Source organism: Lissotriton vulgaris, chromosome 7 (assembly GCF_964263255.1).
Source record: "Lissotriton vulgaris chromosome 7, aLisVul1.2, whole genome shotgun sequence".
Taxonomy (NCBI): domain Eukaryota; kingdom Metazoa; phylum Chordata; class Amphibia; order Caudata; family Salamandridae; genus Lissotriton; species Lissotriton vulgaris.
Genome location: NC_141695.1, coordinates 114869311 through 114891568, shown reverse-complemented (window position 1 = coordinate 114891568; position 22258 = coordinate 114869311). Strand labels below are relative to the sequence as shown.

The 22258-nt window shown below is 46.6% G+C and overlaps 1 protein-coding gene across 2 annotated transcripts in view; it reads right to left on the bottom strand.

The window, feature by feature from the left end:
• The window catches only part of CADM4 (cell adhesion molecule 4), a 1184622-nt gene that overhangs the window by 113704 nt on the left and 1048660 nt on the right, over nucleotides 1–22258 (bottom strand). For both annotated transcript variants that reach the window (XM_086929780.1, XM_086929781.1), the window contains exon 6: nucleotides 20359–20449. In XM_086929780.1, the coding sequence (XP_086785906.1) occupies nucleotides 20359–20449 (91 nt within the window). The remainder of the gene's footprint in view (nucleotides 1–20358; nucleotides 20450–22258) is intronic.

Here is a 22258-nt window from a genome sequence, read left to right as displayed (position 1 = left end):
TAACAATGGTGCTCAATAGAGGGAATAGATATCAACAAGAGTCAACAATGAGCATAGACAACAATGGTGCTCAATAGTGGGAATAGATATCAATGGAAGTCAACAATGAGCATAGATAACAATGGTGCTCAATAGAGGGAATAGATATCAACGGGAGTTAACAATGAGCATCTGTAACAATGGTGGTCAATAGTGGGAATAGATATCAATGGGAGTCAACAATGGGTGGAGATATCAATGGAGGTCAACACCCCATCTGTACTCCTGTCCAAACGACAAGGGGCAGACAGGATTCTTGAGGGATTTCAGAGTCTAATTTGATATAATTTGGCACAAAAGGGTCCATCCCGGCAATTGTTGAATATTTAGTTCTAATTTATTTAAATCTACAAGAGTATGACCTCTATCCCCACCAGGATACTACTTTGTCATACTTCTACAGGCGTAATTGATGGTCTCTTGTAGTGAGCACTGACGAAGAGTCCAGCGGTATCTGCATAGCTAAGTGCCTATCATGGTTTACACAGAGTATATTATATGCGAAGACGAACAGTGTGACTTTCATCCCAGGACATGAACATAAATCAAACTTTTATATGTTGATGATATAATTTTGATTCAAGTTTGTCTGTAGTTGTTTACCTGGAAAAGGAACGAAGGCAGAAAGACTGACCCAAGAGGGAAGTGCAAGTTGTTTTTAAAGCCAAAATCAGTTGGGCTAGTGGCCAATGCAAGCGGGTTTTTAATGGTTTGTGCGATACACTTTAGAGGTAAAGGAGCCGCGCTAAGTCGAGAAGGTGAGATAAGCGGAGTAGTTGCTGGAGCTCTAGTGCCAGAGAGACTTGGAAAGAGACAGACACGTTGGAGGGAAGACACACACACACACCACCTCCATGCTCCTCTGACACAAGAAGAGTATTATTGATGTGCCTAAAAAATACACCCCATGCATCTAATACATCCCCAATTTCCTTAAGTAGATAACCTAAGGTTGAGGAGGGAATTACCTCCTGGTCCTCCACACTGCTCTGTAGAGGGAGGCTTTGTAGACCCCCTCCTGGCACTCAGTCACTTGCACCAAAGGCTTCTCTTCACTGCAGGTTTGCCTGAAGGGACAGCGCAAGTCCTGTCACTCCTGCACCCCTGGAATCTCTTCCCTAGTATATGATGTGTTGATGTCACATATCAGGATATTGGGGAAGCCTCCGCATGAGCGGGAAACATGATCCGGCATCGGTCTTGCTCTGGCCCATACTCATATTTCAATTGGAGAGTCAAGAGGAACCTTTTTCTTCAGAATGGAACCAAGCCTGGGCCGTGAGCCCCCAGCAGGAACCCAGCGTCCAGACACCAGCCACATTTTGTGCGGGCGAGTTGCCCCTGGCATGAGCCACAGCAGTGCCAACATTACAGCCCTCTGGGGGCAGACTGATGTTTCACTCCACATTGGCCCGCCAGGGATCTGCAAGCCCCTCTGCACCACCAGACATGATTTTACGCAGGTCGAGTGTCCCCCCTCTCAATATGAACTGTAGCTTCTCCTCCACAGTGCTAGTTTTATAGTCTACCCCCACCCCATGCCCACAGGAGGGACATAATGTGTGGTTTGCTTGCAATCTGCCAATCTCAGTGAGGCAAAACGCGCCACTAGAAACTAGTGACTGTAAAATTGAATTAAGGTAGGTAACCAGCTCCTCCCAGCATGGGTCTGCAGCCAGTCCTCACCACCCATGGCACCTCCAGCCTTTATATCCAACTGAAGGGGCAGATTGGGGAGTTACCCCAATCTACCCACCCTAGGGGGCAGAGAGCACCACTAGACAGCAGGGGTTTAAACTGAAAGTGCAATCAATAAATGAGGTGGGGGATGGCCCCACCTGGAATCTCCCGTGCCGGCCCCATCCCCCAAGCAACCCATCGCTGCCCTCCTGGCCTGCTATAATCTGGTAGAGGTAAATGAATCTGTTTTGGAAAGATGTAATACCCAAAGCCTTTAGGTACTTGCAATGTCTTGTGTGCAGAGGAACAGGAAGTGGCATTAATCCCATTGGGCCACGTCAACGGGCCTGTATGTTTCCTTGTGGGTTAAGATAGGTTGAGTGGGGCAAGGACAGAGAAGAGCGTGTGTTTTTCTATGTGTGAGTGGGCATGGTGTAATGGGCATGTGTGCATCAGGGTCTGCTTGCTTTCTGCTTGAATCTGGTGAAGTGGTCCATTGCCACCTGGCAAACACTGAAGACACTATCTTAGCCTACAATTCTCCTTTGTGCAAACCATTCCTTCTAGTGGGCATCCTTTTAACTGGTGGCCATCCCTGAATTTGGTGGCTACCACTTGCATATGGTGGACATTGATTAAATTTGATGATCAATATGTAAATAAATCCGGTTCTGTCCATGTTTCAGAATTAGTACTTGCTAGTCCTTGGGGAAACTCACTTGCTGCTACTTGGGGTCAAACTTGTGGATTTATTCAGGGATAAGATGGAATTTGCAAGAGTGGTGATAGTCTAAAAATGTCAACTGTTTGGGGGAAAAATGTTTAAGAGAATCTAATCTTATGTAGTAAAACACAGAAAACTGGCATTGAGGAATAAATGTGTTTATTTTCAGAAAAATTCTAAGTGATCTTTTAGTGGCAAACCAATTTTATGAGTGACTGAATGCAAGTCATGCGGAGTTGAATGCAAGTCATGCGGAGTTGAATGCAAGTCATGCGGAGTTGAGGGCAAGTCTATCAATGAAATTTCTTTGGACTCAGTGGGCACTTGTTTCTATGTTATTTCATGAGTCATAAACTGCCTGTGAAAGCAAATGCTTCTCAACCAATAAATTTGGAAAAGTGTACTATACAATGCACCGGGGTGAACCTCCGAAAGAACACAAGGAGCGCAATGAGCAGCGACTCACTAGCCATCCTCATGTACGGCTAATCTGGGGCGGTACTGAAAATGTTGATAGGTGATTGGTGGATTCCAAGTCCAGGACTGGAAGGCACCCCCAGGATGGCTGAATCCTCCCAAATCACTTTAGATGCCCACCTTTTATCTCCCGTGGAGTGGAGCATTACCCACTGTTCTGCCACTTCCAACCACTAAATGCACATAAGATGCGTGGGACATTTGCTCATGCAGCGAGGCAGGTCCAGTGCCTAGTTTGTAAAAAGATAAGTGCTGGGGCCCTCATCAGGAGGTCACTGCATATGCACTGCTCATTGCCCCTAGCAGCGCCGCCAATATTAGTACCAACACAACTACCAACCAGCACACTCTTACAAGTGTGACAATTCAGACTATTCCAGATACCCAAAGCTATAAGAATGGGTTAGGCCAGGGTTCTTCAAACTGTGGGGCGCGCCCCCCTGGGGGGGGGGGGCGTGGCGCCATCCCAGGGGGGGCGCGGGCTCCACTTCGATCTTCCCTTTGTGCCCGTTTCTTTGTCTGGGTGATTCTCCCAGGAGGGGGCCAATTCACGGAGTCGACAGCGTGCGAGGCAGGGGTCTCCTCTGCTAAAAACGAAAGCAAACAAACAGACACGCTTTCAGTTTTAGCAGAGGAGACCCCTTGCCTCCCACTGCAGCTGTCAGCTCTGTGAAGTAACCCCCTCCTGGGAGAGTTAGCTCTTCCCAGAAGGGAGAGAAGGTTTCGCAGAGGTTTTGAGGCACGGGCAGGGTGGGCTCTGGTCCTGGGCCCCAGCCTTTCAAGGGGGGTGGGAGTGAGGGGGAGTTGGGGGGCGGGAGTCCTTCAGTTATTTTGGGAAGGGAGGGAGAGGTTGCAATCCAGGTTTGGGTCATGAATCGGGACAGTGGGCTCTGGTCTTCGGTCCTCAACTCATGAGGATCTTTGTGTGGGCACCCGGTGTTCAGGGATGTTGGTCTGCAGATTCGAATTTTAATCATAAAAGGTGTGAGGGTGGAGTGGTGGATGTATGGGTGGGGGGTTGATGAATGAGTGAGGGGATGGATGGTGAGTGAAGGGGTGAATGGATGGTGGGAGAGAGGATGGATGCATGAGTGGAGGGATGGATGGGAGTGGATGATGTGTGTATGGTTGGAAGGGTAGATGGATGGGTGGAGGGGTGGATGGATCAGTGAAATGGTGGATGGATCGATGGGGGGGTGGATGGTGGACGAGTCGGTGGGTGGATGGATGAGAGAGGTGATGGATGGATTGATGTATTGATGGGTGAAGGGATGAATTAATGGATGGATGAGTGAAGGGGTGGATGTGGGGATGGATGGGTGATTGAGGAGGGTGGATGGACGGGGGAATGGATGGAGGAGTGTAGGGGTGGATGAGTGGTCAATGGATGGATTTATGAGTGGATGAGTGGATGGATGAGTGGGTGGATGGGTGAAGGGTGGATGGAGGGATGGGTGGCTGGGTGAGGGGGAAATGGAGAGAGAGGGGGAGGATGGATGGATGAGTGATGACATGGATGAATGATTGGCAGAGTGGATGGGCAGGTGTGTGCATGGATGGGTGAGGAGAGGAGCATGGAGATGGATGGGTCAGAGAGTGCATGCATGAGTGGGGGGGAGGGTGGAGAGCAGGATGGATGGGTGGATGGATGAGTGGGGGGTTGAGTGGGTGGACGGATGAGTGACTGGGTGGATGGATGAGTGGGTGGGGGGATGGCTGGATGGGTGAGAGGGTGGGTGGTTGGATGGATGAGTGGATGGATGGATGGATGGATGGGTGGAGGAGTGGATGGATGGGTGGAAGAGTGGATGGATGAGTGGAGGAGTGGATGGATGAGTGGAGGAGTGGATGGATGAGTGGGAGGATAGCTTGGGTGAATGGTTGGATGGATGAGTGGGTGGATGGATGGGTGGAAGAGTGGATGGATTGGTGAGGGGATAGATTGGGTGAAGGGATGGATGGATGATGGATGGATGGGTGAGGGGGTGGATGGAGGGATGAAGAGGTGAGATGATGGATGGAGGGATGGAAGGTGGATGGGTTTGCAAGTGGTTGAAGGGGTTTGGATGTGGATGGGGCTCAGATGGAGGGACGGAATGAATGGTGGGGGAGTTGGTGGATGACAAGGTGTACATGATGGATGGGGAGGGTTGTGATGACTTCCTTTGCTTTCTTGGTGCCATGAGAGCTGTGGTTCAGAGTGGAAGGTATTTGAATTGTTTGGCTGCTCCCTTGCCTATGTGTTACTGTTCTGTATTCTATGTGTGCTCATGTGTGGGATCTATGCATCATGCGTGTGACATTTTGCGTGACGTCCAGCTGCTACTTGAATGCGGGGCCCCCATGGGCAAGGTCGGGTTCCATGTTTTGGGTTCCGCTTGGTCAAGCACCCATGGTGTGTTCCTTATAGTGGGTTCATCACGGCCGTCCTCCCTTTGGTTCACTTGTGCATGGTGCTTTACATTCTACAATGTATTTGTTTATTTGTTGGGGAGTTTGTGAGATTGGGTTCTCAGCACTTGCGGTGTTGAAGACTAGGTACCGTTTAGAACTGGATGTGGAGCTCAGCCTGAGGATGGCAGTGGCAGGGATTCACCCACAGATTGAGAGTCTAGGTGTGGCTGGGCACCGACACACCCGTCACATTCATGTTGGTGGTGTTGTTGTTGATCTGTGTAAGGCAGGGCATCCTAGTGGGGAGAATTTGCGCACATTTTGTCTTGGAGGATTGTGTTTTGAGCTGTCTGGTACACCTCTGTTGTTTCATCACACCCACTCACAGGCCTGCAGTTTGCTAGGCACTCTTGTTGGGTTGAGCATTGTTTGCCGGATATGGCCCGTGGTGTGCGCGTGACAGTCAATCATGTGGTGTGCCGGATTCCCGAGGTTTTTGTCGGGTGGTGGGGGGGCCCAACATCTGGGGGAATTCAGCTGGGGGGGCTCAACCTGGAAAAGTTTGAAGACCTCTGGGTTAGGCGGTGGGTTCTAGTCATTTTTGATTGTATATTGTATTAATAATTAACTGCTGTTATGGTAAACTCTAAATTAGACAGAAAGTGCCACCTTGTGGCAGACTGTCATAAGTGCTGGTGTTGACAATTAGGTGCTGGTTCTGAGCACCTGAAACCACCGGCTTAAATAAAGCACTCTGCATATTTGACCTCTCCGATTAATCTAGATTTCAGTTCCCCTGTGGGAGCAGATCAAGAGTGTTACTTGCCTCACTCAGGTATCGGAAATGCCCACTCGATACCAGGGATCATTTTTTGCCCAGGGTAAAAAAAAAACAATGTGGGGAGCTTGGTGTCTTGACACGAGGTGCCTCTCTCTGACATTTACCACCAACATCTGCACTTTAACTATCCTAAGGGAGACAATGAGAGAGATTCATCCTGATCGCCCCCCTTAGGGGGCCTGAAATGCTCTGTGAACATTAACTAACTTTTTTGTCACAAGAACAATAGAAGCAGAATGGGGGACTAGGGATTCTGAGACACACGCGTCTCATTCTCACATCTGCCCACCATCTGCATTTCAGATACCTGAGGCTAGAAGGTTGGTGGAGTTACTGTCTGCTCGAATTCTCCTGTGGGACATGAAATGCCTCAACATTCAAGAGGGGAGATACAGAAGCGTAAGAGGGGTTCACTCAGCTCCCAGGAACCGAAATTCATACATCAAAGAAGAGGCTACCACACTGGGCTTCATGCCAGAGTCTCGGAAAAGCTCCCTAGACATCCAGAATCTTTATGTGAAACAAACATAAAAACAAAGCAGGGAACAAGGAATCCTGACAGAGGGGACAAGGCATATCTGTGGCCTCTACCCCCCATCTGCAGTTCATCTCACCAAGGGGAGGTGATCAAAGGACTTCCCTGTAAGCCTGCCCCCTCTGGAAACTGAGACCCACTAACTACAAGGCACTGTTTATTTGTGATAACTAGGGGGGTTACTGGAGCTGTCCACGTGCCGTGGAGTCTGCTTCTCTTGTGGTTCTTCACCCAGCTTCCCCAAACTTGAATCTGTTGAACTGAGACCAAACGTGTGAATGGACATGGTTGTATGACGTTTCAACGCATGCTTTTACAACGCATGCCATTACGATGCAACTTTTACAACGCAAGTCGTTATAACGACTTGCGTTGGGGGGCGCTGGATAGTGAATAGTTTAATTTACTATTCCAACTCCAGTCCCCGTGGATAGTAGGGAAGGTGTTGAATAGTAATTAAACTATTCCCTATCCTAGAGCGCCCTCCAGTGCAATTTGTTGTAATGATTTGCATTGTAAAAGTTGCGTTGTAATGGTAGTGCGTTGTAAAAGGTGCGTTGTAAAGGATTTTTCCCAATGGACATACAGCAGAGAGCAGAGGGACTGACAAAAAGCGCATCCATGTGTGTAGAAGGTGTGATGTATGGCGTGTCATTCAGAATTGACATGGGGTATGTCTAGAGTTTATTGGGCCCAGGTTCACCTGCCACCTGTGAACTCCTACCTCAAATAGATCTAATGTAGTGGTGCAGGAGCAGGGGTCTCCACCCTTTTCTTTAATAAGAGCTCCTCATGTTCAATGAATAGTATCCTAAGCTATCATTAGGATTAGTGTTGCAATAGTGTCCACATGAGACAAGATTACATTAGTAGCCGCGCTGGGCAGGATCACCAGCAGTGCACCTGGCAGGGATGTCAGCAGGAGTGCAAACAACGCATTATCAATGTGCTTCTGTGTGGGTAATAATGAACAACCATAGGTGCAACGCCCGTGGCACCACACTGAGGAAATAATATTAGTAATAAGTCTCCCCAATGCTGCGTAGTTTATCGGCTAAATATCAGCTGTATATATATTTGGGAAATTCAACAATTTTTCTCCAAACACCAGAATATGAGTTCTGAAAATACACACATTTTCTTCTTGAATACACACTTTTAAATTTCACTAAACATATATATATTGATTCAACAGAGTGAACGCTTCTAATTTAGCATGCTGGGCCCCACACAGGAGAGCTACTTATTCAAGAAGTTGGTTCAGAAGAATCTAGAAGGAGGGACGTGTGTGTTGCTCTCCTTCCCAAACACCAGCCACAGGCATTTCTGAAAACTGGAGACCTGTGGTAGTCCAGAGTGATGTGAGATACATGGATCCTTCTACTTCTTCCTCAGCAAAACACTCCACAAACAAGAAGCAATGTTGAAAAAACAATTTCTTTCGATATTCATGGGGCTGAAGCTGGAGTATTTAAGCCCCCGCACAACCGACACCCAGGGAACTTATTAAATGAGACATTTCTGAAAACTGAAGTCCGAGGGAAATGCAGGGTGGTAGCACAGCAGAGGCGTCTGCCACCTGGGGAAGGAATCGAGGAAGGAAACATCAGATTAAGGACCTGATTTAGATTTTGATGGACTGGTTACTTTTTCACACCGGAAGGGCCTGATTTAGATTTTGGAGGACTGGTTACTTCGTCCCACTGGAAGGGCCTGATTTAGATTTTGGAGGACTGGTTACTTCGTCACACCGGAAGGGCCTGATTTAGATTTTGGAGGACTGGTTACTTCGTCACACCGGAAGGCCCTGATTTAGATTTTGGAGGACTGGTTACTTCGTCACATCGGAAGGGCCTGATTTAGATTTTGGAGGACTGGTTACTTCGTCACATCGGAAGGGCCTAATTTAGATTTTGGAGGACTGGTTACTTCGTCACACCGGAAGGGCCTGATTTAGATTTTGGAGGACTGGTTACTTCGTCACACCGGGGATCCTGTCACACAAAATAAAAATCATGTTATGTGTGACGCATCAGGATGTACCTTCAACCAAAGGAGTCCTTGGTGTAACCACCGTCAGGAATAGTTCCCTTGCCATGTTAGAAGTGCTGATAATGTTATTTTCCTAATATTGAGCTCTGCCCATTGCTATGACCTTACTGTGAGGGTTGCAATGTCCCTTCTGTGTCCTTTTCTTTTATCCCCGTTTTATAGTGGCAACTGACCACCAGTTGGAGAGATTTGATTTAAAATGTTGAGATCTGTGATCAGGGGTGAGGCATGTTGTAATCCAGTATCTGGTGCTTTGTGCGCCGGTTTTACTGGAGATTTGAAGAATATTTTCTAATTTCGCCAGTTGACAAGAAATGTGTAACTCTATAGAGTTGCTGGCTGCGTATTCTAGATGGGGCACGCTTTGTAAGCATAATTTTTCCTTTGCTCCATTTTTTTGCGATATTAATAGGTAACTCTTGACTCCTCTAATTATATGATAAGGCAATTTAACAAAAAAGTTACATTTGCAAGATAAGACTAGGAAGAAAGTTAAATTAAAATGTCTCCTAGTGATGAATCCCTTCCAATAATTATGCGCAAGATATAACCCCCATTGTGGCAGCTGGAGATGCACTGTGTAAAGTCAAGACGAGCCAGGCAATCAAGACGTTTCACTGGTGTTTTTTGCGAAAAGCGCATTCATATGTAAATTGAAATTCCCATAATGCATTGTAGATCAGAGCCCCCGTGGCTTGTGACAGGTATTATGATAAGTACGCATATTGGTATTTCTTTCTGTTCATTGTTGGGTCTCTCTAGAGTTCTTAGGCTGCCACCAGAACCTTGACGTGGGTCAGATTTTTGTTCGCCATCAGAACAGTAAATCCAGAAAAGCTGCGATGGTTGCAGGAACCAGCTATGTTAAGCAGGGTCCGGCTGGCCTAACTACAGTGCATAGGAATATTTTCTTTATAGGTTTGTGGGACTTTTTTATGGTCTGATGGGCCGTTTTTTACAGTTTATTTCTCTGATATTAAAGCAAACATTGCCTGCAGCAAGCTCAAATCCATGCAGTCTTCCATTCCTTGCAAAACACTTACACAGCTGTCTGTGCAAGTTCAACACTGTCCTGATGTGCAAACATGGGACTCTTTTTTGGGTATCTAATTCACTAATGGGGGCCTCTTTTATTTTAGTGCCTGTGCCTATTAAATGTCCCACTATAATCCTGTAAATTAGAGGTGTATGAAAAATAAATGTAGCAAAATGGGCTAAAAGTAGGACTATTGGTGTGTTTGGGAATCGTCTTTAGAAATGCATGGTTGTCTTTGGAAATGTTCTGGATTTTGGCTTATCAGGTGTCATGTTGTTTTGCTATTTGGTGCTCGTGTAGTAGAAGGGAACTTATTTTGTAAAAAAAAAAAGCAGGTACTTGTAACAGTGGGGCATGTTTTAGTTGGTGATACAGTTCACTGTCTCTGGGTCAGGGTAAGTGCATGTGCGTGCATGTTTGTAATAGTGAAGAAATAATTGCCTCCTAGTTCATATTTGTTTTATTTTTGTGACTTTTAATTTCCATTGCACACACACAGACATATATATATATATATATATATATATATATATATATATATATATATATATATATATATATATATATATATATATATATATATATATATATATATATATATATATATATATATATATATATATATATATATATATATATATATATATATCGCATTCTCCGCAGCCTCTTTCAGTTCTTTCTCGTCGCACATGGACACAGACCATCAAGTAAGTGATATCTTTTATATATTTATTTTAGATGCCGCCATATATACATGGCTTGTATGTATTGCTATGATTTCAGGCCAGAATGGAAAATGTTTTAACACACATATAGCTAAATACTATGTACACAATTACAAATGCAAATGTGTACAGAATTACTATATAGATCCCCTCCTTTGAGCGCCTTGGAAGGATTATCACAGTACACATCTTCAACCTCCAGGGCTTTGTCAACACATGGTAACCAGCACCAAAACTCTAAAGCCTATGGATTCTCTGAGATTCCATGTAACAACACAATGCATTAGTATTTGCAAAGCGCACAACTGCTTCCGAAGAAGTGTCTTGATGCTAGGAAAAAAGTTCAGGAAAAACCAAGAAACAGCACAAATCCCAAGACACAGAGCCTAACTATTAAAAGAAAAAATGTCTTCAAATGTTTATGAAATGTAGATTCAGATGAGGGGAAGAAGCACAACCGGGAGGGAGTTTGAGAGTTTGGCGGTAAGAAAATCAAAATATCTTCCACCTCTTCTAGTCTTGCGAACCCTTTAGAGCTTAGATCTCAAGGAGTGGCACTGGCAGTAGGGCTTAGGCCTTCTTCTTGGGTACATGGGGCCTTTCTACTCGAAGGCTCCATACGCAAAAGTAAGCGCCTTCAATTTGATTTGGTTAGCAATGGGCAGCCAATGCAGTTGGGAGACGTAGACCGACACTGCTACGTGCATTGGAATCTTTAGGATAAGACGAGCTGCAGCATTTTAAATGATCTACATAAGATGCAACAAAAAGGATGTCAGGCCCAGATATAGACTGCTAGCATCTTCTAACTTGGAAGTAACCAGAGAATGGACAATAGTCTTCAGGAGACCTCAGCTACCAGATGTAGCATCCTCCTAAGAGATTTCAGAGTTGCAAAACAGCTTGCAGATTCATCTTTTACCTGCAGTTCAGGAGACAGGTTAGAATTCAATTACAAGCCTCAATTTGCCACAATTGAAGATGGTACGGGGAGGGTCACCTGACTCTGAAGGCCACCAGTTATGGGAGTCTGGAAAATGACTGGTGCCAAAGGAGAGAATTTCTGTTTTATCAGAGTTTAATTTACGGCAATTGTCATTCATCCACTTATCGACAGATTTCAAGCAAAACTTAAAGAATTAAAAGCCTAAACATCATTACCCTGAAATAACAGAAGTAATTGAGTGTCATCAGCATAAGAAATCACCCGCAGTCCCCAAACTTCTATAAAGTTAGCAAGAGGTTCCACATAAAAAGTGAAAAGGCAGAGCCGTGAGGAACTCCACAATCAAGTGGTGTTGTGGTTTAGGTAAAAAGGGGGAAAAAAATAATGCTTGAGTCCTGCCTTCAAGATATGAAATAATCCAGGTCAAACCCTACCTATAGACGTCAGTTCTCCTCAGCCTGTTAAAAAGAACGGACTTAGATACTGCATAGAAAGTTAACGATAAATCCAATAGGACTGGTATTGCTGCCGCATTCTGATCGAGATTGCCCTTTATGAATTCTGCAAACCTTCAACAAGGCGGACTCAGTCAATCAATCAATCAATCATAGCATTTGTATAGCGCACTACTCACCCGGAGGGTCTCAAGGCGCTTGGGGGAAGGGGGGTCTGCTATTGCTCGAATAGCCAGGTCTTGAGTTGTCTCCTGAAGGCGAGATGGTCCTGGGTCAGCCGGAGGTGGGTGGGGTGGGAGATCCATGTCTTGGCCGCCAGGTAGGAGAAGGATCTTCCTCCAGTGGTGGCTCTTCGGATGCGTGGTACGGCGGCGAGGGCGAGGCTTGTCGAACGTAGCTGGCGGGTGGGCTTGTAGAAGGTCAAGCGGTCATTGAGGTACTTGGGGCCCAGGTCGTGGAGGGACTAGTGTGCGTGGGTGAGGAGCCTGAACGTGATTCTCTTGCTGACGGGGAGCCAGTGCAGGTCCCTCAGGTGTTTGGAGATGTGGCTGCGTCGGGGGATGTCCAGGATGAGTCGGGCTGAGGCGTTCTGGATGCGTTGGAATCTTTTCTGTAGCTTGGCTGTGGTTCCGGCGTAGAGGGTGTTTCCGTAGTCCAGTCGGCTTGTGACGAGTGTCTGGGTGACCGTCTTCCTGGTTTCGGTCGGGATCCATCGGAAGATCTTACGGAGCGTGCGTAGGGTGTTTAAGCATGATGAGGAGACGGCGTTGACTTGTCTGGTCATCGAGAGGGTGGAGTCCTTGATGAAGCCCAGGTTGCGTGCGTGGTCTGTTGGCTTGGGTGCACTGCCTAGGGCCGGGGGCCACCAGGTGCCGTCCCAGGCAGAGGGCGATGGTCCCAGGATGAGGACTTCCGTCTTGTCTGAGTTCAGTTTCAGGCGGCTGTTCTTCATCCATTCGGCGACGTCTTTCATCCCTTCGTGTAGGCTAAATCTGGCGTTGGCGGGGTCACTGGTGAGGGAGAGGATCAGTTGGGTATCGTCAGCATAGGAGATGATGTTGAGGTTGTGTTGGCGTGCAATGGCAGCAAGGGGTCTCATGGAGACGTTGAAGAGGGTGGGGCTGAGTGATGATCCTTGCGGTACGCCGCAGATGACTTCGGTGGCCTCGGATCGAAACAGTGCTGAACCCTGCATGGAAACCAGATTAAGTATCATGTAAAAGATTATTTCATTCCAGAACATGGGAGAGTTGTGTATTGACTAGCTTCGCCAACATTTTTGCTACTGCTGGTAGGAGTGAAATTGGTCTGAAGTTATTGAACATCTTAGGTTCAGCGCTGTTTTTTTCGAGCAGGGGGAGATAGAGGTCCGGCTTCCAACTGCTCAGCACTTTGACAAACTCCAAGAAGGAATTCTTCACCTTATTCAGAATGAGACTAAGAAGCGTAGTGGCTAATATTAGGCCTGGGCGGTAAATTTTGCTCCGCTCGCGGAATTTGGGTAATTTCGCATTCCGCGGAGAATGCAAAATTGTCCAAAATTCTGTGTTCCGCGACTTTGCGATATTTCTTGCTTGTTCACCTTCTAAAAATGCGTGTTTGCGAGATATTTCCCCCTTAGCACGCAAACAGCAATTGCGAACAGGAAAAAAGCATCACAAACAAGCAATTCCGCATGGTCACGGAATTTCTGCATGGTCGCGGACATTTTTTACTGTTTCGTGGAGATTTGCGTAATGCGATTACGCAAATTCCGCCCACCCCTAGCTAATATGAGGATGTCGGAGGACACTGGTCGAGAGTCGAACCAGATTGACAGTTGGCCAGCACAGAGGAGGAGTCCTCTGAGGAGATAGGTTCAAAGTTGGACAAAAGACGCCAGAAGAAAAACTTCCAACCAACTTTGATGGCGGCGCCCACTGACTGGGAAACTGATGATAAATAGTTTTGTTTTCATTAAAAAGAAGTCGGTGAGCTAATCACACAGGTTAGCTGAATAAAGATAGATGGTTTTGAATTGCACTGGGGGACAGAAAGGAATTAACAATCTTGAAGAGTTCCCGCTGCTTATTTACAGAAGGCTACCTGCAGTCCTTACTAGAGTGTAATAACAATCCACTCTTAAAGGCCTATTGACTTTGACTTAGGTTTTCACTGTAAATATGTCAGCTTCACTGCCTGAGTTATCATTTTTCTAAATAAACAGATCAGGCTGATGACATACCTTTTACCACATATCCAATCAGACCCACAGCCTTTGTCATTGTGTGGTCGCCATAACAACGCAGGCCTACAGAATGTTAACCTTACTAAAAAGTCAACTGTCAGGCATATAATCTTAACATGACAAATATGTACAGCTTCCAGTCGGCAAAGCAAACTACAACTCCTCCGAGAGCCTTACAAGGACCATCACAGTGCAAATCCTCTACTCCCAGGGTTTGTCGGGGGAGCCCTTGCTTACTCTAATGATCTGTGAGATTCCATAGGACAACAACACTACAGTCTTTAGCACTTTATAAAAATAAGCCACCCTTAAAGGCCTATTGGTATCAAAATATGCATCTCATATTAAACAAGTCAGGCCTACTGCCTTTGTCATAACTTTTCATGATAAACGGATTGGACCTATTTCATCTAACACGTGGTACCATTGGTTTATTTCCAACTGAGTCCTACTGTGCGAAGTGCAAGATTTCCAACAAGGCATAAAGGGCAGGGCAAGCACTCTTTTTTCACCGGATGTACACAACATCTGACCCATCAATTGCTCTAGGAAGGAAGATGAACATGGGCGGGGCTACAACCACTGTCCAAGAACAGCTTCTTAAAAGCTCTTTTCCTATTGATCACATAAGGTCACACAAAGGCAGCACTGGAAAGCCAGACCTACAAAAGTAACATTTGTTAAGATGGGGCCATTCTCTCTGTTCCTGGCATGTTTCACACTGATGCAGGGCCGTGTTACACTTTCTCTGTTTCAGACATACAGCAAAATGAGTTATGCTAAGAAGGGACCATCTCAGACATGTTTCAGTATAGAAAGAGCGACCTGTGCTAACACGTCATCACCCTGCATTTTCTTCTTTTTTTGTGGCAAAGAAGGATTGACTATCCATGGTTCATAAACAATCGGCCATGAGTGACACCGTTTAGTAACGCACTTGACAGTGGACTGACCCTGTCGGACATGATCCATATGGTTATCTATTCCAAATGGGATCACCCATGCATCAAAAAGATGCTTCAGACAAGATAAACAGCGAGCCGTGAGACATGAGCAGCCAGTTGGTTCCACACATGCTCCACCGTCCAACAGTGATTCCTGTTAAGAAAACACCAACGTAACCGCCTGAAAGACACTCCAAAGACGGTCAGTAAGCCATGCTAAGATGTGAAACACTAGGCCTGGGCGGTAAATTCCGTTCTGTTCGTGGAATTTGGGCAATTTTGTGTTCCGCGGAGAACGCTAAATTGCCCAAAATTCTGCGCTCTGAGACTTCGCGAAATTTTTTGCTTGTTCGCTTTCTCAAATGCATGTTCGCAAGATATTTCCCCCCGAGCACGCAAACAGCGATTGAGAACAGTAAAAAAGCATTGCGAACAAGCAATTCCGTGTGTCTGCAGAATTTCTACATGTTCGCGGAGATTTTTTACCGTTTCGCGGAGATTTGCGTAACGCGATTGCGCAAATTCCGCCCACCCCTATGAAACACCCCGATCTTTCCAGATATTGGCCTTTAACGTGGACCTAGAACACGTCATGTGACCGCGGAGGCCTTTCCAGATGTGGACCTTTAAAACATGGGCCTAGTGAAGACCACGTTAACATTTGAGCACCGAGGCCTTTCCAGGTGTGACCCTCTCTCAGTATTCTCCTTTACAGGTGTGCACTTTTCTAGGTAGGGACTTCTTTACGTGTGCACCTTTCAAAACCATGGACCTAGCCGATAGTTCTGCACCCAACACAGAGCGCCCTCGCCTCCGCCCCCCAGCCCACTTCACCCTGGGAGGGGACCGCCCAGTTCCTCTGGGACGAGCTCCTGCCGTCGCCATGCAACACTCATGCAATGAACCCACAGCAGCCCCTCACACAGGTCCTCAACAGTGATTATCTTTGACACGGTGACAGCTTGCTGTAACAGGGACCATCGATTGCATCGCTCCTACAAGAGGGGGGATGTAGCAGACATTTAGACGAAGGTTCCCATTTACAAAGCGATCGATGCCACGTCACAGCACACACAGCTGTCAGCATGGCACCCTGCTGGGGTTTTATGCAAATCAATGCTCAACAGTAAATGGAAAGGTTCTCTGGCATTGTTGTAGCATAAAAAAAATCAATAAAAGGATTTACTCTGATTGTGAACATGCTGCTGACCAATCAGAAACGTGTAAAAAAAGACGCTATTTCTGCTGGTAAAATTATTAAAGACCCTCAGAAAGCAGACAAGCAGAGCCCCCACACCTTTGCTCTCTTAAGCCCCTGATAGTCAATGCCCCGAACACGAGGCCAACAAACACAAGAAAGGTCGCTAAGCCCAGTGCGCGAACTCTAGGGCCTGTGGAGGCTCTGATGACGTGGTTGTGATCTCTGTGACGTAAGGGACAGGCAGCTTGGCCAGTAAGATTGAGGGAGCTGGGGGGAGAGGAGCTTCACATTTCTCAACAATCATGCTGGTTCAATCGATAATTCAATCGATCATACATTTATAGAGCGCTGCAAGTCACCCGCGAGGGTTTCGAGGCGCTGGAGATGTAGCCTGCTACGTGGGGGTTTCATCATTCAAACGGCCATGTCTTGAGTTCTTACATACACAACAACCAGGGCAGGAGGGCTTAAGGAGCAGTAGGAAGGGAGAGGGGTATAGACTGTCAGGGGTACTTTAAAGGGAATATTTTGAAAAATAACCATTTTTAAGACTATTAAAACAGACAGGAGTGTGTGTGCTTATGTCCCTGTATATGTAAAAATTCCAAGTGAAATCTGACAAACACCTTACCATACCCGACTCAAAGCACCTGTACCCAACTATTTACTAGGTAATACTTTAATTAGAGGGGGTTTCAGCCTTGCAATACGTAGGGATCGCGACGATTAGGACGGATTCACGGAATACGGATCGTACTACGCGACTCGGACGGACGGGTACGATTTGTATGGAGAGGGCTCCGGATACAAATCGTACGGACGTTTTTTTTCCCGAATCGGAATCGACCCTTTAATGTCCTTTTGCATTAGTTACATGATTTGCAGTAATTCGGCTGGCAGAGTGGAGCAGCAGAATTTATTAATAATTTACCATTCCAATAGTAACACGGAATTAGTAAATTTCTCCAATTCAGCCACTGGAATTAAAAATTTCACCCACCCCTATTTATTAGGTAATTTGACACTGCATGATGAATGTGCATGGAATTAGGCAGACATTTAGCAGGCTTCAGCTTTTCTTTTCGATATATTACGTTTTGATCAGGATGGGCAGAGGTAAATGAAGGTCAGTAAATGTTTCATTCAGTAATATATTCAGTGATGTTTGAAAAAACTGCATTACAGAAAATTATACCCAGGGCAAGATTATCAGGAAACTTGCAGCTCAGACATAGAGACATAGAAGCTACGCCCCCGGTTACAGGTCTCTGCCGAAGCAGTGGCATCGTCTCTCCAGGGTTGGCACCTGAAGCTGTTTAGTGCCACGCGATGGGCACGGCAGACCCAGGAGAGTCCCCAGCTCACGATGCTTAGCCTGAGTTATGCTCAGCTGCATCATATGACAGCCGGTAGCACACGGTAGGTGCAAGTAGGTCCACAGGCGTTCTCCAACTTACCCTGTAAATATCCCCACTCATTTAGGACCATAAGGTGGTACCAGATGAAAGGGCCAAAAGCAGTAAGACAAGAACGCCTATCTTAGCAGCCGGCGCAGACAGAGACGGGCAACTGAGGCCACCTTTGCAATTTCCTTGCCCGATTTGAATGAGGGGACCAGTTGTAGCCATTTCTAAAGCCTAGTCTAGTGTTTAGGAGCCGTATTTAGACCCTGTTGGATGGTTCGCCAGTTGGCCAGGAGGGCGGAGGATCGCCCAGCTCTATGTAGAAATCTCCACTTGTGTTGCAGGGATCTGTGTGCCATAAAGGGAACAGCTGCCAGGGTGTCTCCCTTTGAAGCATTGAAGGTTTGGCCAATGGCCACCATGTTTAAAGTGCCCACTCTGCAAACTTTTTTAAAACAAAGTTACAAAGCAGGAGTATGTTTAATTTGGAAAAAAAAACAAATGCCCCCGGTGCCATTCTGCATTGGCCCTGCCCCTGTGAGCCATGCTTCGAGCAGCTGGGTTGAGCATGAGAAATGCGTGGCTGTAGACCCTACTTTAAAGAAAAAAGGAAAAATGTCACCATGACCTAGCAGCTCCGTGACAGGCGGGCAGCCAGGTGTTCATTTTACACCAGTGAAGGCTCCGCTGGTGTAAGCCTGGTGCGTCCCCGACTGTAAATTGAGTGAGAGAACTGTGAGTTTGCCACCGTGACAGCACCATCGACTTAAGACTGTGACACAACCCAACTCTAAATGGGGCCCTGGCTTCCCTTTTGTCTCCCTCTACAGTTTTTGCCACATTCTAGGCGTGAGCGTGTGAGGCAGTTGTTAGTTGATGTCAGTGACTGTTGGCGGGGGTCACTGGCACACACTGCAAAAAGCTGATAGACTTGCAGTCGGGCCCCTGAGGTTGGCCACACCCTACACTTACTCATGAAACTTCTTTAGATCTCAAAACTAGCAAGAGTGGCCTCCATGGCTTTGGGCACTGCCCAGAAGTCTGCATATGGCATTGAACCCTGGTTCTTGCACCATCATTTGGAGCGTTGACTCCTATGAGGTCAGCATCGTCATCAGGACCCTCACATTTGAACACTCCGCACCTTAATCATCTCAGACATGGCGGCTGGAGGACCCCATCCTTGGCTCAACTTGTTGCGACTCCTCGCGAGTCACAGGCAGACATCTTGTAGATCTGAACAGGTTCAGCAAACTTGGTAAGGGTCGTGGTGGCCCACATCAAAGCACACCGCGCTTGGCGACAGTGTAACTAACACCACTTTAAGAAGCACGTGTACAAAAGGCTAGTATCTTTGTGTGCTTGGACCCTGTTTGGCGAGGCTTCAACAGCACGTGCTCCTCTGTCTATTCCAACCTTATGGCCATGAAGGAGCAGCTCTTGGAGTCAAAGAGGTCACAGTGAAACAATTTTTAGATCCCCAGATACCAACACTGGAAAACCCAGCCCTCAAATGAGAACTCGTTACAGATCCCAGGACGCTTTTGTTAAAAATAATGTTTGCCTCTAAGGAGAGTAAGGCAAGGCAGCTAGGGTGCAGCAAGCATTATTAGTAAACATTTACAAAGTTCTTGCTTGGCCAGGCGTGGTCTAGCACACTGCCTGGTTCCATAGGAAGATTGTCGTCCTTGTTGAAGCCATCTTTTTCTTTGATACCAAATATAATAGCTTCAGGCCTTATTAACTTAGCCTACATCTAAAAACCTCCATCTTGGTATGTTTTGCCCTTTCACTGTCTGAGAAATGCTGTCCTTGCATTTCTCCACGCCCAGACGAGGTACGTGACACACGGCTTGCACAATACATTTTATTACCAAATAACAGATTTCGAAATATTACTCATCGCCTCGCTTATGTCGCAGTTTGTATGGAAATATACCAGGCCATGGCAGATCGCATCTTGATTGACTGTCCCCAAAACTGCCCATTCTGATCACATGGTTAGCTACAGTATGTGTGCATCAAATGTATCACACCTTACAAGGAGATGTCTTGTTACAGATCTTGTCCATTGGCTGTGGGATTCATGGTGTACTGTAAACTACGTATAATACTTCTTGCTACGTGTCATATGGGTGGTCTTGTGGTTTGAGTCTATAAAGTGTACCAAACTCAATAAATCTTTGGACATTCTAGCTTCTATGCTGACTGTCACCGTGTTGCACGTTAAAATTGTTATTTGTTGTGGCTAATAAATGTACCATCTTCTGAGCTGACAAAAAGCTGTGGTCGTGTTTGTCTTTTCTATGATTAATTATCCCTTGTATTTCAGACTCACTTCTACATCCTTACCAAGCATACTGATGCCTGAAGCATTGAATAAAAGAACAAGTTACACCCCCCATCATGAACAGTAGAATAAAACAATTAATGTGCTGACACCAGTACAGGTAGTTACAATTCTGTCAATGGTCCGCGAGCAGGTGGGAGACCCTCTGACTAGAGGTCTTCTCTCCTCCTCATTTAATGCTCAACCACCCACCCCCCAATGATGATTAGTTGCCTCAAATATTTCTTTCTTGGCCGGTGGCATTGCTTGTTAATTTCCCCACCCGCCTCCCTCTCTGGATCAAGTTCCATGACACCAGGATATGTGAGCCCAGCCTCCAGGTTACTCACCGGGGGTTGCCAGTCACAGAGCAGGTAAGGCCCAGGTTGTCCCCCTCCCGAAGGACCGCTTGTGAGGGGATGATCTTCACTGTTGGGGCAACTGTGAGAAAGAAGAAAAGGAAATATGAGGTTGGTGCCATTACCCCCAAATACCATCTGAAAACCAGGGCAAGCCTGTTGGCACTGGAGTCTGTCTCTGTAGAGATTTCTGGCAGGTTTCCTGTTTAAAGTACCCTCCTCCACCTGATTTCTCATTGGAGGATAACACTGTCAGTCATGTTTTGACCCTCCTCCACCTGATCTCTCATTGGAGGATAACACTGTCAGTCATTTTTGGACTCCCCCCAACTGATCTCTTATTGGAGCAGGACTGACAGTCATGTCTTGACCCTCCTTTCCCTGATCTCTCATTGAAGGAGCACTGCCAGTCAAGTTTGGACCCTCCTCTACATGTTCTGTCATTGGAGGAGCACTGGCAGTCATGTATGGACCCTCCTCTACCTGATCTCTCATTGGAGCAGGACTGACAGTCATGTATGGACCCTCCTCTACCTGATCTGTCATTGGAGGAGCACTGTCAGTCATGTATGGACCCTCCTCTACCTGATCTGTCATTGGAGGAGCACTGTCAGTCATGTATGGACCCTCCTCGACTTGATCTCTCATTGGAGTAGGACTGTCAGTCATGTATGGACCCTCCTCTACCTGATCTGTCATTGGAGGAGCACTGTCAGTCATGTATGGACCCTCCTCTACCTGATCTCTCATTGGGGTAGGACTGTCAGTCATGTATGGACCCTCCTCTACCAGATGTCTCATTGGAGTAGGACTGTCAGTCATGTATGGACCCTCCTCTACCTGATCTGTCATTGGAGGAGCACTGTCAGTCATGTATGGACCCTCCTCTACCTGATCTGTCATTGGGGTAGGACTGTCAGTCATGTATGGACCCTCCTCTACTTGATCTTTCATAGGAGCAGGACTGTCAGTCAAGTTTGGACCCTCCCCGAGTCATGTCTGGACCCTCGTCCACCTGATCTCTCATTGGAGCTGGACTTCAGTCTTGTTTGGGCAGCACTAAAACGAGTTAATTAATTTGAGGTGGTGTTTGCCAGCATGGCCCGCTGGCTCTCAATTCTGGCGACGGGCATATACATTATTCCACCTCAGACATTTACTGAGAACAAGAGATAAAAAAAAAAAAAAACAAGGGGGGAAAGGGAGGAAGAGAGCGACTAAAAAAAATCATAAACAGAAAGCAGGAACCAGCAGGAGTGAGATAAAGGAGCAGGGAATGTCTGCTTGTTGATTACAGAAGTATATGGTGGATTAAAAACTATGCATTCTTGGTATTAGGGACAACAACTTTAATAGCGTAAGCCATGAATATCTGCGCAGAGCTTTGGGAGCGGCACTCATTCTTTTACGAACTAAGCACTGACTCCAATGTTTGTCTCGGTGGGCAGCCACACACATGTATAAGCTGACCTGGGAAAGAACCTTTCAAGATGATGAACAAGCGGTCACTCTTGGTGCCAGGATGATGCATGGCCCATATTACAGACAGGGCGCACTTTCCATGTTTGTGCCATAGCCCACTTTAAAGCAGGTGTGCCGGGTGCAAACATGGAAAGAGTTCCTTATCGGTAGGAATGCGCCACCATTAGGGAAGCCAGGAGCTTGCAATGCTCACAGGGCAGCACCTACAAGAGAAATACAGAGCAGCTGTTTAAAGCTGCTCCATGTTTCTCTGTGCAGGCGACAACCAGCCTGCATTCCTAAAAGGATTAGAGATCCCCTCGCAGGCGGGTGCTGTGAGTGACTGCACCCACCTGCAAGGGAATGTCTGCGAGGTCCATGGGACGCCCTTTCAGCCCTTTAGAGGGCTGCATTTCAAAGGCATTTTTTG